At 35.7% G+C, this 13997-nt stretch overlaps 2 protein-coding genes across 5 annotated transcripts; one reads left to right on the top strand and one right to left on the bottom strand.

The window, feature by feature from the left end:
* The first annotated feature begins 110 nt into the window (after positions 1 to 110).
* Positions 111 to 3567, top strand: LOC107224816 (NTF2-related export protein). Its single transcript, XM_015665014.2, has 4 exons — positions 111 to 498; positions 905 to 991; positions 1189 to 1333; positions 1434 to 3567. The coding sequence occupies exons 1-4, from the start codon at positions 490 to 492 to the stop codon at positions 1607 to 1609; spliced, it is 417 nt and encodes a 138-aa protein (XP_015520500.1). The 5' UTR covers positions 111 to 489; the 3' UTR covers positions 1610 to 3567.
* LOC107224821 (tyrosine-protein kinase Abl) lies at positions 2541 to 13625 on the bottom strand. Of its 4 annotated transcripts, none has more exons than XM_046731448.1 (14): positions 12905 to 13625; positions 11415 to 11568; positions 11056 to 11165; positions 10569 to 10867; positions 10343 to 10484; positions 10070 to 10200; positions 9714 to 9976; positions 9450 to 9621; positions 9054 to 9309; positions 8739 to 8873; positions 8459 to 8612; positions 8242 to 8369; positions 6167 to 6378; positions 2541 to 5822 (listed from the first exon to the last, which is right to left on the bottom strand). In XM_046731448.1, exons 1-14 carry the CDS (start codon positions 13029 to 13031, stop codon positions 3636 to 3638), a joined length of 4470 nt encoding a protein of 1489 aa, XP_046587404.1. In that variant the 5' UTR covers positions 13032 to 13625; the 3' UTR covers positions 2541 to 3635. The 4 variants fall into 4 exon arrangements, with proteins under 4 accessions (XP_046587404.1, XP_046587406.1, XP_046587405.1 ...); XM_046731450.1 differs by having other exon boundaries at positions 8263 to 8369; positions 12905 to 13624; XM_046731449.1 differs by having other exon boundaries at positions 8480 to 8612; positions 12905 to 13624.
* Positions 13626 to 13997: the final 372 nt, after the last annotated feature.

Raw genomic sequence — 13997 nt, 5'->3', positions numbered from 1 at the left:
CGTTAGTGACGTTTACGAATCTGACTATTTTATTGGCTCTCCGACGCCGATGTACGGATTATGCCCCGACGACCCGTCTTTCGCCTTCTCTCTCTCTCATCCTCTCACTCCCACTCAATACGTCCATAGATTGCAATCTTAAATAACTTCGATATTTTAAAGCAAATTACTGGCATATAGCATTTTCGAACTAAAAATTGGAATATAACTACATATCGTTGTATTTGTACTTATTAATTTGATTGCGAAGGAATCTTAGTCACCGTTGCTCGCATCTATTGATTTGTATATCCCCGGATTTCTGTGTTCATACATACGTAGTCAGATTAAATGGATACTGCATTTTGTTGCATCGACTAGCGCTAAATTCCGGGGGTAAACGACACGGAACGTCATAGCTGCTCAGGATTATTTTTGAAACGTGTTCATATTATCTCATTATCCGAGGACGTATATACTCGAAAACCAGCGGCGGAAGTAGCGTGGAAAATGGAACAGGTAGCAATTTAATAACCTTCGCACTCGACTTTTCAATATTTATCACTTGCGCGTGTTTTAGTCTTAAATGTAAGATAGCCACGCTTCATGTAGTTGCAATGAAAATTGCATCTCAATATTGCGTTGCACACTGGTTGCGTATATGTCAGAAGTATAGGTCTATTTCAATTTATAGGTTAGGAACGCAATACTATAGGCTTGAATTGGACGAAAATTTCACTTTTGTTAGTTACAGTTTAAATAATTCCAATTACACAGTCTACACTATTCAGAGTTTCGATTCCTTGAATTCATAGTTCATTTCACTATTTTGTGTTATTAAGTTATTCCCATTTTTATGATTAACTTTTAAACAAGGTGATAATCATGCAACCGATTATAACTATCCTGATTATTATCATTTCAGGATATCAAATCAAAGATCGACGAAGCATGTCGAACGGCTGAAGAATTTACCAAATTATATTATAAAGCCATTGATAAACAGAGATATGTAAGTTGGCATTTCGTAATTATTTAAAACATTATGGTTTGACCTGAGACAATGCTTCCTAATGTTGCATATAGAAACTCTCTGAAAGCTTTGTACAAATCTTCCTTAATTGAATTTGTATTTCTTTTATGGAAAAAAGATTTATTTATCTTAATACAATGATACAATCAAATTGCGGCTGTTCATTTTGGTTCCAGATGATATCAAAATTGTACCTAGACACGGGGATCTTAATTTGGAATGGAAATGGCATTGTAGCTAAAGATCAAATTCAAAAATTTTGGATGGACCTCCCAGCCTCTGATCACTCGACCACGACACTTGATGCTCAACCTGTTACTGGTAAATACATATATTTCAAAATAGCAGTATACTCAAATTGCAATAGAAAGCCTTTAGTTGAACATGTCTGATGCCATACTTTTATTTCATCAATTAACAGGTGCAGCAGTTGGAAACCAGCCAACATTTCTAATAAAAGTTAGCGGCCAAGTCAAGTTCCAGGATAAACCTTCAAAACCATTTAATCAAAATTTTCTAATCACCGCAGTGGGAGACAAATGGAAAATCGTTAGTGATTGTTTCAGAGTACAAGAAGCTCTGGACAGCACTACGTAGGAATTGAATTACTAGTGAAATAAACTTGACTGTTCGCAAACCGTAGTATTTGGCAAGACTAAATAAAGCTAGGTCTAATATTCCTAATTTAGATTATACCTAGTTTATACATTGCACTTGTCAAATTTTGACATAGCAAAACAGCGGATACAGGATTATCATTTAATTGTAAGCCGTTCGTCATTTTTTACATAATGAGCAGAATTAATCAAGTGTGATAAATTCCCGAGACAATGCATTGAATAATTACATTTTATAATTACCTATTTAAAAATTAAATTTGCTATAAATAAAGTTGCTATTAATGAAATTCATTTCCAGTTATTCTATGATATTTAGAATTTGGTTTTTCGGCATACATAATGATAAATTAACAACTCTTACAATTTGGTATTTATTTTTATTCTTATATATGTCAATGTATAAAGGATTATTAAAATTTTTTTAAAGTGTCTGTCGGCGGATCAGATGTTGGTCATTTTTTTTTTTTTAACAGGGATAATTTCATGGAAAAATTATAAAATAAATATACATATAAATAATCATAAATTTACTATAATACATTATTATATAAGACATTGATTTTCATATCTCTCAATAATACAACGTCATTCAAGTGTAATTTCAATGACTTAGGAATAATATTTGAAACGATTTTTATTTATTAATTTTTTTTTCTTGCGAATAAGTTGAGCATAATTCTTCGATTAAAAAAAGAAAACAAAAAAATTGAAAAATTGGGTAAGTTTATCACAGGTATAAATAATATAATTAAACTGGGAGAGGGAACCGAAGTATTATTCTTATATGGAATAATGTTACGGCGTTGATTGATGCATTCAAACATCAATCACATTATGGGATGATAATAGGCAGTGTCATAAAAAAATTAGTATAATCTGACCAATTCAAAACAATTTTTTTCGAACCAAGAGTACTATTGCATTCCTCATAATTTGGAAGAACATTTGTTTCTATTCCCCTGATGAAAATTACAGCACGTTTACACTAAGGTCCTGTATAATCGTATTTAAATTGATTTCCAGATAATTTATATGCCTAGGCATCGAATTAATATAGCCATTGTTATATGTATACTTATACAATTGTTCTATACAAATACAAAAGTGTTATATTGTCCCACGGTACACATAAAATGACTTAACAAGTATCTTCCGTATTTATAATAATCTAGTCTAAAATCTCGCATATAATAGTCTAAGCGATATTCACGTATGTGTATAAAAGTTACATGTAAAATGGGATGGTTTATGATCATAGGTAATCAGCAACCTAAGTATAAAAAAAATTTCTTTAAAATAACTAATACCTAGCAGTATTTAATGGCTTTGGTCCGAATTATGTTTAATAACGTTCTATTTGTGTTTCCTATATCTAACCTGCGATATGGTATCCTTTTTTCACTCTATCAACAGTTTGAAATGTTGAATTTTAAATTCGGACCACACAGAAAATGCGTGCATATTTTTCAACTTTGTGTTTACCCTTCGGAATAGACATTTGTAAAGAATAATAAATTCGAATCAATACTGAGATAAAATTAAAACAATAAGAAATCGATTTCTTCTCGGAGACAATGAATGAAATCAGTTACGTGAAACTAGTATGAGACGCTCATTAGAAGTAAATAGGAACGAATATAATAGAGAACAATTCATCTCAAACGTTGGGCTTTGAAAATTATCTTATCGGATCTTTGAGTTTTGGATTCAGAGAAATATTAATTTCCCTTGAATAATACTTGGTACAGATGATTATTATTTATTGTTGTAAAATTAATAAATTTTAAGATTTATTCACATTAGTTAATATTCGATGTCGCGAAATAAATCGCGGTTTCTGCTTATCAGGAGGAGAATTAGTCCATGTATGGACAACATTACTAGTGACTTAGATACGCCGTCAAGTCAATCAATACAATAGTCCTCTCTCTTGTTGACCTCACGCAAAAATGATAAAAGAACTGGTTTAAACAACGTATTTGATTTCTTTGCTATCAATATCTTTATCTTTGCACTGTGTTCAGTACATCTTTTATCGTGTTCTGTACTTCACCAAGAAGTCTTGAATTCTCTGTCACGTTTCGCGTACCAGCAGCTCTCAATTGCCTGGCTTGTAATTCAAGCCGAGTAAGTAAGTCACGAAATTGAAACCTTGCTTGCGGTGCTATAACAACATCGGTAAGGTTCGCACATTTTCCGTGTAGAAGTCCAACTTTGTCAGAAAGTTGTAGCCAATTGGCTATTACAATAGTCGGGCTTCCTTTTAAATTTAGTATACTGGATTCAATAGCGTTTGATATTTCCAATACATTATTCTTAACACTTTTAGAGTCGTTGCTTTGCTTGCACGTTTCCTCTTCGGAAGGTAATGAAAATTTATTACAATTTGGTGTTGCGTAAATTGAAGAACCGAAATGCTTGCTGGTGGATACCAAGGGTTTTGCTGGTTTGGCAGGAACAACAGGTTTTTCAATGTCTGTTGATGACGTCGGTGGCCAGACTCTGGGGTCTCCCTTGCTGGTTGAACTGCGTGTTGAAGCCGCACTGTGATCTTCAGGAGAATCCTCACCAGGATCTATATCTTGCCTGCTACCACCCTTGGTACTCAATTTAGGACTAAGCGCTTGATTATCGCCAGATGCTTCTTTGTTTTCCCACAACTTCTTTAAACTACTTATGCTCCCAGTACTTCGTCGTTTGTCATCCATTTGATCGTCAGTTATTGATTCTGCAACAGATTCCACCAACATGCTCCCACCCATTTCGTCGGAACGTTTACTCTTTTCATCAGACTTATCAGCATTATCTACTTTTCTCAGTCTTGCTTTGAAATCAATTATCTGCCCTTCGACAACTTCGTCCTTTTGAGAGTTACTTCTTTTGTCAACTTTTTTCAATTTGAAACCAACATTTCCTGCGTTCAAAATGCCCTCTGTAATTGGTGACGATACACGCGTGTCCTTGTAGGTCCCATATTTTTCCGTCGAACTCCGCGAATTTACTACGCGATCGTGCACACTGCCTGGTGCTTCAACATTTTTTGGAGTAGTAGTCGCGTATTCGTTCTGTAGGTTCTGTCTGTTGGTGTCCATGCTAAAACTTGCACATAGTTCAGAAAGCAATTGAGACGCAGGATCTAATGGTGCCGAAGACGAGTTATTCGGATTGTTAGTTTTTTTTGTCGGATTACCATACTTCATGTCTGCACTTTGTTTAATCTCGTTGATTAACTTTAGTTCTAACATTTCCTTCATTCCCGGCTTTGAAATGAATGTATCAACGCTATCTTCAGCCAAAGGAAGAGGTGGAGGTGGTGGTGGTGGAGGAGGCGCTTCTTCAGGTGGGGAAATGGAACTAATAGCTTCCATTTTGAAACTAGAGGATTCTTTAGTTTTAAACGTACCTTTCTTCTCTTCCGCTGGTTTGCCTGCATTGGAACCTAGGTCGCTAGAAGGCTCTCTGCGCCTTAAACTGACACCAAATCTGGAGCTGGCTTCTCTCACTGACGGCTCTGTATTCCTAACGTCGTTATTTCTTTCATCGGGGTCTTCGTTCGAGTCATCCTTAGATTTTCGCTCGTTGTTTGCTTTTCTTATACCGATAGGTGAACCAGCTATTTTTGCGTGTGACGTGTCACTTCCTGGAGATGCGCTCACTGGTGGTAATAAGTCGCAAGGATTGCTTGTGCTGAACATGTCGCAAGGCGGTGGTGGCAAATCTAAAGGTGGCGGTGGGAATTCCAAGTCCGCAAGTGTTGGTTGAACTGCTCTTGAGGGACTAGCAGTTCTAAAAGTAGAAGTATTTGGGGCTCGAAATGTTCTGAAACCTACACCTTCAGAATTAGTCTTACGAGCTGTAACCGCCCTGCTCCGAGGAGAGCTGGGAGGCTGATAGGTGCTAACGACACCGCTGGAAGAATTGCTGCGAGTCATTTGTGGCTGATTGCGTAAATTGTTTTGGCGTGGGGAGAGTGAGCGATGTTGAGGAGTGTCCAATGAATTAGCAATTTCATGCTGCTCGATCGATGTAGCTAAAGCAGTCGACGCAACGACTCCTTCCTGATTTGATGGAATTCCGCTCTGTCGCAGAGATTCCAAGTACGCCCCAATCCGTGCACCCTTAGGTAAAGTGCCGTATCGATTAATTGCCCTTTTAACATTTTGCACCTCCAGAGCTCCTACTTGCACTAGCTGTAACAAATTCCAAACGTTAAACTTAAGATTGTACGATTGAAAAAATTATTCAAGCAGTGCTGTGTGCATTTACCGTTCGTTTTTGCATACGTAGCAATGTAAAGTATAAAACGAATAACGTGTTATTCACATTTATTAGATTGCGACAAACGGTCACAAAGCAAAGAAAAAAAATGAAACGAAATACATATAATTAAAGATTGTTATACTCGTATAACAATTTATGCTAACACAAGTATCTTGTCACTAAAGAAATTACACCACTTGATGAAATTCTTTTCTGTGACAAAGAGCTTTAGGCTGAGATAGCATTTACCTATACCACGCAACATCTATTATACCTTCTGTGGTAGGGTGTCCTTAGATGGGTACGGTCGTGTTTTTATTTGTTTCTGATTGCTCTGTGCGTTGGTTAAAAGTTCTGGCGAGGTTGATGGCTGTGGAACATAATTATGCTCCGCCGTTTCCTGTGATCCATCTCCATCATCGTCTGCTTCACAACCTCCTGTGGTAATAGACTGTGTAGCCATTGTCACAAGATCTCGTGTGATACCTGAGTTGTCATTCAATAAAAAAAAAAAATAAGGTATACTATACATTGGGAATGTCTGTGATATTTGGTTAAAGTTTGTGTACTGTGAAAGCGTTTTATGCGTCTGATGTGCCTTCTGGATAACAGTCCTGAATTTTGAACTCAATTTATTAGCTGATTTGAAAATAGTCAGGATCTACTTCTCACGATTTACCATATTTCGTGCAAGAGCACTTCATGTCGGGTGACAAGTATTAATTTTCAGATGAAAGTATGCGATATTTAGCCATGCAAGTAGCAACAATATTTTATGAAAATATTATCACACACATGAAATTTTCGCGTTTCATTTAATTAGGTATAAATTCATCTGTAGTAAGAATTCATGCTAAATTATTCATTATTGACACCCGCTTTAATTGTAAGCTTTGTCCGTTTTCATTCAGGTCATTCTCCCTATATTGTATACAAGAACAGGACGATATGTTGCTGTAAATGCCAATCTGAAATAATTATTATATTTTCATTTATAAGAAGCAAATTGAAAATATATCAGAGTTACGAAGATGCTAAACATTCATTAAATCGCACTGATATGACACTTCGGTGGCAATCTAAATGTATAAATGTAAAAAAATTATGTTATGCCTGAATACCTATAGCTATTATAAAATAGGCAGCAAATCGATGATACTCTTGTAATAACTTCTGTATAGATTACATTATTACATATGCATTGCGATTGGTAAACTCATGTAACACTGCTTGATATTTATGATGAAACTGCTTTTTTGATTTAATGTGCCGATGACAAAAAAAAAAAAGAAAAAAAAATACAAAATAACTGAAGTTTCTACTGTTGATGGAAAGTAAATAACCAAATCGAGTATACTGCAACAGAAATTAGATTGCAGATGCATAAGAAAAAAAGTGGAGAATAGAAACTCGACTGTGAATATAAAGAACGGAAAACTGAAAATTAATTTTTATTGGAAATATCAATTACGAAAATCGGCAAAAATAAAAACATTTGTAAAACTTTAGTACATAAAATTTTACTGCCGGTGGACAGAAATGAAACACCTTCAAAATATTTTATGTCTGACAAATGTTTAATTTAATATATATGTGTGTGTGCATATATATATATATGTGTGTGCATAATATATACCACTGTACAAAATTGTACAAAGGTACTACAATTATGTTTAATTGTTCATGTAATTTATGATGGGAAAGTCTATATGAATATATAAATATGTATGGACAAGGTATGCTAGCTGAATCATACGTGTCGAATATACGCAAGATATAAAAACTCAGTAAATATTCGATTGCGTGGTATTGTGATATTGTATTTACAATAACAAATGCTCAAACTGTCATCCCAATATTGAGCGTGATATGTTCTTGTAATGAAACGAATGTTGAAAAGAATTTGATGAAACTTTTACACTGGTTAAATGAGCAAATAAACTAAGTCGAATGTCATTGTACATCAATTTAGGCTCAAAGCAAATACGACTATAGAAAAGCAGTAGTACGTAAATACTTCTACATCGAAATTATTGTTAGTGTCAATCACATGCAAACTTGTCAAGTTACCTAAATGTTACATAGATATAGTACCAGTGTTTCATCTTTTTGTTTTAAATATATAATGGGAATGTTTAATAAGATATACATATGTAAAACAAAGCTTGTAATTCTTACTTCAATTTATCCATGTTACCCAATTTCTGGAGAATGACCCATCTACTGTTAGGTTTATCTGCTAGTGATGATTGGAATGCGAAATAAAAAAATTAAAATAAAATAACACAAGAATAGCAATTTAAGCAGAACGTGCATACATCATTACGCTTAATCATTGTAATTGAATACCTTCAAAAATCTTATCAATACCATTTAGATCTGTGCCGTCATCAAGCGTAACTGTCCCCAACTCCGTATTTTGTTGATCTTGCTCTTGATACGCTGAGTCACGAAAAGAACTACACGAAGACAACAAGCTGTAACATAGCGAAATAAAGTGTATAAAGAAGTGAGTACAATAACGAATATGGATACATAATAGCAGTTGTGTTCAAAATATATTTACATCAGAGGCGTTTCAATATACCTGGTGCGTTTCGGCGGCGCTGGTGCCTGTTTCCCTTTTTTATTTGTGGAACGGCGCATTTGTACAATATTACTATTACTTTTGCTTGACAAACCTCCCATGAATGTACTTAGTTTGTTGACCGACGCATTATCTGAAACCAGGTAAAGACTTCAGACCAAGAAATACGCTTGTATGACTCTGATTTTGTAAAATAAGAAACAAAACTTACAAGCCAGTTGTCAATGGAGTATGTCTGGCGGGTGAATTTCAAACTCACCTTGAATCAAACTTGAGGAAGATAATTGATCTGTGACAAGAACCAGTCCATGAATGTTTCCGGTACTTCCAGTCTGAGATTTTTTGTAGGAAAGTAATGGGATTTCACCGCCTCCTTGCAGCTGCTTCTCTACCTCTAAACAGCATCATGAAATAATATTATTACTTTCTTTAATTTTACCATACGTAAAACGATATTTAGTTGACAATGACTCATGTTAAAATTCAATTACTAATACAAGATGCGCAAAGTGATCGAATGTTATCGTTTCTACACAAGAAACTGAAATATGATTTCATGTTTTACAGTTATTACCCTCTGTAATGCTTGATTCTTGAAACATATTTTCCAGAGAATGATGTATCTCCTTAAAAGATGGACGTTCTGAAGCAGACCATTTCCAGCACTGCCTCATCAATTCGTACACTTTCGGTGGGCAGCCGGGTGGACATTCCATGCGATAGCCTTTTTCCAGCATGTGGTAAACATCGGTTAAATCGACACCTGGATATGGAGACATTCCATAGGTTGCTATTTCCCACAGTAATATTCCAAAAGCCCACACGTCTGACTGCGCATGGAAAAAAATACACAAAAATTTTCATAAAATTCACTCAAATATACAAACTACCGACCGTATGATTTATACATATTTTTTATTCAATGGTCAAACAAAAATACACATCAACAAAAATCTGAATAATTACGTACTTTTGTTGAAAATTTGTTGTAAGCTAATCCTTCTGGAGCAGTCCATTTAATCGGGAATTTCGCACCTGCATGGGCTGTATAAGTGTCGTCTCTCATAAGTCGAGCTAAACCGAAGTCTGCAACTTTCACTAGATGATTTTCTCCAACTAAGCAGTTACGTGCAGCTAAATCCCTAGTTGACCAAATTCAACCATGTGTATAAAATGCTAAGATTTATTAAGGGCTTGAAGATTGTATTGAGGGTAAGGCCATGAGGTTTTTTACCTGTGAATGAAGTTCCTACTTTCCAAGTAGCTCATACCGCTGGCTATCTGTGTAGCCATGTGCATTAGGGCAACAGCATTGATTTGGTGTTTACTCTCGTTTCGTAAATAGTCGAGAAGGTTTCCCTTGCTCATAAATTCAGTAATTATATAAAATGGGGGCTCTCGCGTACAGACGCCTATCAACTGTACCAAGTTTCGATGTTTCATCTCTTTCATTATCGCCGCTTCTTCCAAAAAGTCTTTCAATGCCATTGTGTCCTCCTGGAGAATGGCAAAAGTGTGTTTTACGTTATGGAAATATTACAAAATTTTACTAAAAGTAACAACGCAGTGATAAAGCACTTTGCATCTCACCTTCAGCGTTTTCACTGCGACTGTCATGTTATATCTTTTCCATAATGCCTCGTATACATCGCCATATTGGCCCCCGCCTAATTTATGCTTCATTACTATGTCTGTCCGATTAATTTCCCACTCGTCTGGTTCTAAAATTTTTACAAATAGCAATTAGAGTTTGTCATAGTACGAATCCAAATGTTTATAGATTACGCTCACACATAACCAATGACTTGGATAACTTTGTTAGTAATAATTGAAGATACTTTAACCCGTTCCTTCGTATCTTACCTGGACTTAGTGGGAAAACGGTAGGTTTGTTGCGCTTGGGGGCTGGATAAAGTAGCTGAGTAATCAGACCATCGGCCAGCATGGAATGATGATGAACTAACTCAGCTAACGTATTGAATTTACTCTCCGTTGTAACAAACATCTAGAACAGTAGTTTGTTTGAAATTTGAATTTACCATAAGATGATGTCTACGAGATATGTTATTATACTAGAGTCATTACCGACCTTTCCTTCACTGTCTTCATTTATTCTGTAATGATAAACGCGCCCTTCATATCGTAATGAAATACTTCGTTGCCCAGGACTGCTCTCTGATTCTCTAACTAAGAAACTTCCGTTTATACCCGAACTGAGCAGATACTCTGCAGCATTTCTTGATATTCGCCCATGGTACCACGAATGTTTTTCCAGCGAATTCACGGGGGTTACGTAATTTGAAGGAACCCAGCCAACTTGGCCTGTACTGGAGTGGGCTTCGCACCATTCTCCACTCTTGTTGTAACTTGATATACGAACTTGTTCCCCTATATAAATATATTTCCAATAGTAACTTCAGAATACATTTTTTTTTTTTCATTTTGAAACTACAATTTGAAATTAAATTAAATCTCCTCAAGTCAAGAGTATAATGTATGCAGTGACGAGATTATAGTACCCAAGTGAAGAAATAATTGATACTGTAGATGGAATGGAAAAAAATCCCAGAAATTACCTTTTTTAAGGCTAAGTTGATTTTCACCACCAGCTTGGAAGTCATATAACGCTACAAATAATTGCGGATCATCTTCTTCTTGAGCCAGAAGATTTTCTTTGCTTGTCCATCTACAATCAAGGGTAAGTAAACAGTTTCTCATATTATGTTCATCGAAGCACATATGGCAACTCGTCATTTTTTAGGGCTGGGTGATGATTGTTTTAAATTTGAAAATTATTTGAAAATATGTTCTATTCAAATGAAATTAAGCCCATGAATTGAAATATCCAAATTTTGGTTAATATAATATTTCCTCATATTATGTTCTATTGCATTGGGAACAATATAATGAAATTATAATTTGCAATATATTTTACCGATTAGCAGCTTCCAGAAGTCCTGTAGTAGTGACGCTACTATGCTGCTGCAGGCTGGACTGTTGGGAAAGTGATTGAGAACTTGAACTGCTAGGTGGATCTCCTTCAGGTAAGGCTGGTATATGAGGTAGAGGTCTACTCTGTAGTAATGCCTCTGAAAATGTATGATCATCAGTCACATCTTGCCTCAAGACAAGCAACGTTAGATCTAGAATATCGGTATGAGTAATTGAATAACAGAAGTCAAATGAATTTAACCGCCTTTTTTTCAATGCAAGTATACATAGACTCAAACGATAAATGAATGATATCATTAATTACATATTTTCAGTTATAAAACAAAGAAAATGCATTTTGTAAAGGATATTGATGCTATATTGCAAGTTTGTAATTTGTGAATATTCCCGTTTCTCTAACTTTCCAATGGTTTGAAAAGATCTGAACTTTGTTCGATTTTGTTTGTTTTCCAACAGTCTTATAATAAACTGATCATTCTAACAAGGACATATTATAGTTCGGCACAATTTGTTCCTGAATAAGAATTAAATACTGCTTCTCAAAAAATTTGTGCAGCTCAGAATTAAGGGCAAAATCTACTGTAATTTTGTTCCGATAAATTCAACTTTAAAAGAAATGATCTGCGACACGGACAAATGCAATTAAAGAATTCATTACTGATTATTCGGACCACATACATTAGAACTAGTTGCAGGAAATGAACAGCTACTGTTCACTGATAATAAAGAATATTCTATTTATAATCGTTGCATTGCAAATTTTATTAATCAGAATCAAAAAACTTTGATAAAGAAATATCGAACACAGAGTTAAAAATAACTGCAAAAGGAAGTCATATAACACGATTCACGCCGTTTCTCGTTTGTTTTGCTTCATGTTGTATTAAATATAGCTGTGTACGACAAACTAAATTCCATTGTAACAAATGAGTACATTTTTTTTTCCAAGTAATCGATTCCATTAATATAAAATTCTTATAAGTATAGAAGTTCGATTGAAAAATTTAATTCTGTGTAAATAAACCCGAATAAGGAAATTCGAAGGTGGACATAAATTAACACACTGTGTCGAGGAATGGAAGATAATATCGAAATTTGTACAATTACATTGGCTCTGAATTGACTATAATGAAATAATAGCAGTAAATCAGAGATGAATTCATTCTGTATCGATGTGATTTTATCTGCGAGGAACTTCATTGCGAGTCTCTATTCCATGTTTCATTTGGCAAACAAATGGATAAAATAATTGTATTCGAAATTGGACTTATGCAATGTGTGATATTAGTACATAACGTTGTGATGAGATGAAGGTTGTCAATGAAAACGGAAAAGGTAAGGAAAAAAGAAGGAAAGAGTAACAATGAGTGCGTGTAGGAAGTGCGATTGAATGAAATGAGAAGAAAAATGAAACTGTTAAAACAGGAAAAAGGGAGGGGTAGAGTCTTACAATGAAAATGGAGATCAGCTTACCGCTGTGTTCCGTAAAAATGTTCGATCCAATGAGCCTGGATTCCTTCGGGTTTCTGGGCTGTTTCCGAGTTTGTCGTACGGCAGACCCGGTGGGAATCACTCTATCCTTAGTCTGTTGAGCACCCATAGTTCCTCGTTTAACATACCCTTATATTCTGCCCCGGCTGAAAGTACGCCGAGGTCAACTGCTTCGCGCATCAACCTCCAGGAGCACTTGATACATTTACATTATACGGGAGTTTGTGAATAGTTTAAACAAGAACTGAACCGCGAACTGCTTCCTCCCCGTGCTCGCTCACATTTTTACATGTCAATTAGATATCACAGACCGTTCGCCATGTTTGACAGCTTTGACGTCGATTATTTAGTTTGTCAGTGCATTAATGCGGGGCAGCACGGTGACGAAGTGGAGGTGGTGCAGCCAGGGAGTAAAATGTGCAACTGCTTCGATATGTTGTTATGAATGAGATAGAACTCGGATTAATCAAAACCAGGGTTGAAGCAGTCGACTTTGCATATACGATAAGCGGTATCGATTCTCTACACGGGATCAAACACGCTGACAAAATATTGAACAGCAAATCTCGCATTACTGGCAACAATAAAAATTACTTTCATTTTAATACAGATATAATCACGATACGATGTGCAGTAGTAGTACGAGAAAAGACTGCCATCCCAGTCGCCAGTTTTTTATTTCATCCGAGCATTCGACCCTCTCCAGATGGGGCGACAAAGCGACTGAGGAGCCAAAAGCGAGCCGGTCGACGTACCAAGTTCGACCAATGAGGAGTCGACAAATTTTAACGCTATCGATTGATGCGTTGAGGGTTTAATGACCGAAATCGTAATCGATTTTACACTCCGAAGAATTGTTATTACTCCAATCACGGTTTACCGTCGAAATAAATCGACGACGTATGTACGCATCTATGTATGTTACATACCTAGAATTTATTCCTTCTAATTCAGAAAATGCTAAGAGTACACTACATAACTACATCGGTATCTTTGCCCAGCTTCGAGAATTCCCCGCGTCTGCGCGCCTGTCTGATTTAAGTCCTTTCAGCCCTTAGAGTATGTCATACTACTG

This window comes from Neodiprion lecontei, chromosome 2, assembly GCF_021901455.1.
Source record: "Neodiprion lecontei isolate iyNeoLeco1 chromosome 2, iyNeoLeco1.1, whole genome shotgun sequence".
Lineage (NCBI taxonomy): Eukaryota > Metazoa > Arthropoda > Insecta > Hymenoptera > Diprionidae > Neodiprion > Neodiprion lecontei.
This window is presented reverse-complemented; position numbering and strand designations above follow the sequence as displayed.

Coding starts and splice junctions, on each gene's coding strand:
- LOC107224816 (XM_015665014.2), top strand. Junction 992..1,188: donor CCATTGATAAACAGAGATAT/GTAAGTTGGCAT, acceptor TTTTGGTTCCAG/ATGATATCAAAATTGTACCT. Junction 1,334..1,433: donor TGATGCTCAACCTGTTACTG/GTAAATACATAT, acceptor ATCAATTAACAG/GTGCAGCAGTTGGAAACCAG.
- LOC107224821 (XM_046731448.1), bottom strand. CDS start 13,031: ATGGGTGCTCAACAGACTAAGGATAGAGTGATTCCCACCGGGTCTGCC. Junction 10,868..11,055: donor TCAACTTAGCCTTAAAAAAG/GTAATTTCTGGG, acceptor ATATTTATATAG/GGGAACAAGTTCGTATATCA. Junction 6,379..8,241: donor TATTGATAAGATTTTTGAAG/GTATTCAATTAC, acceptor ATGACAACTCAG/GTATCACACGAGATCTTGTG.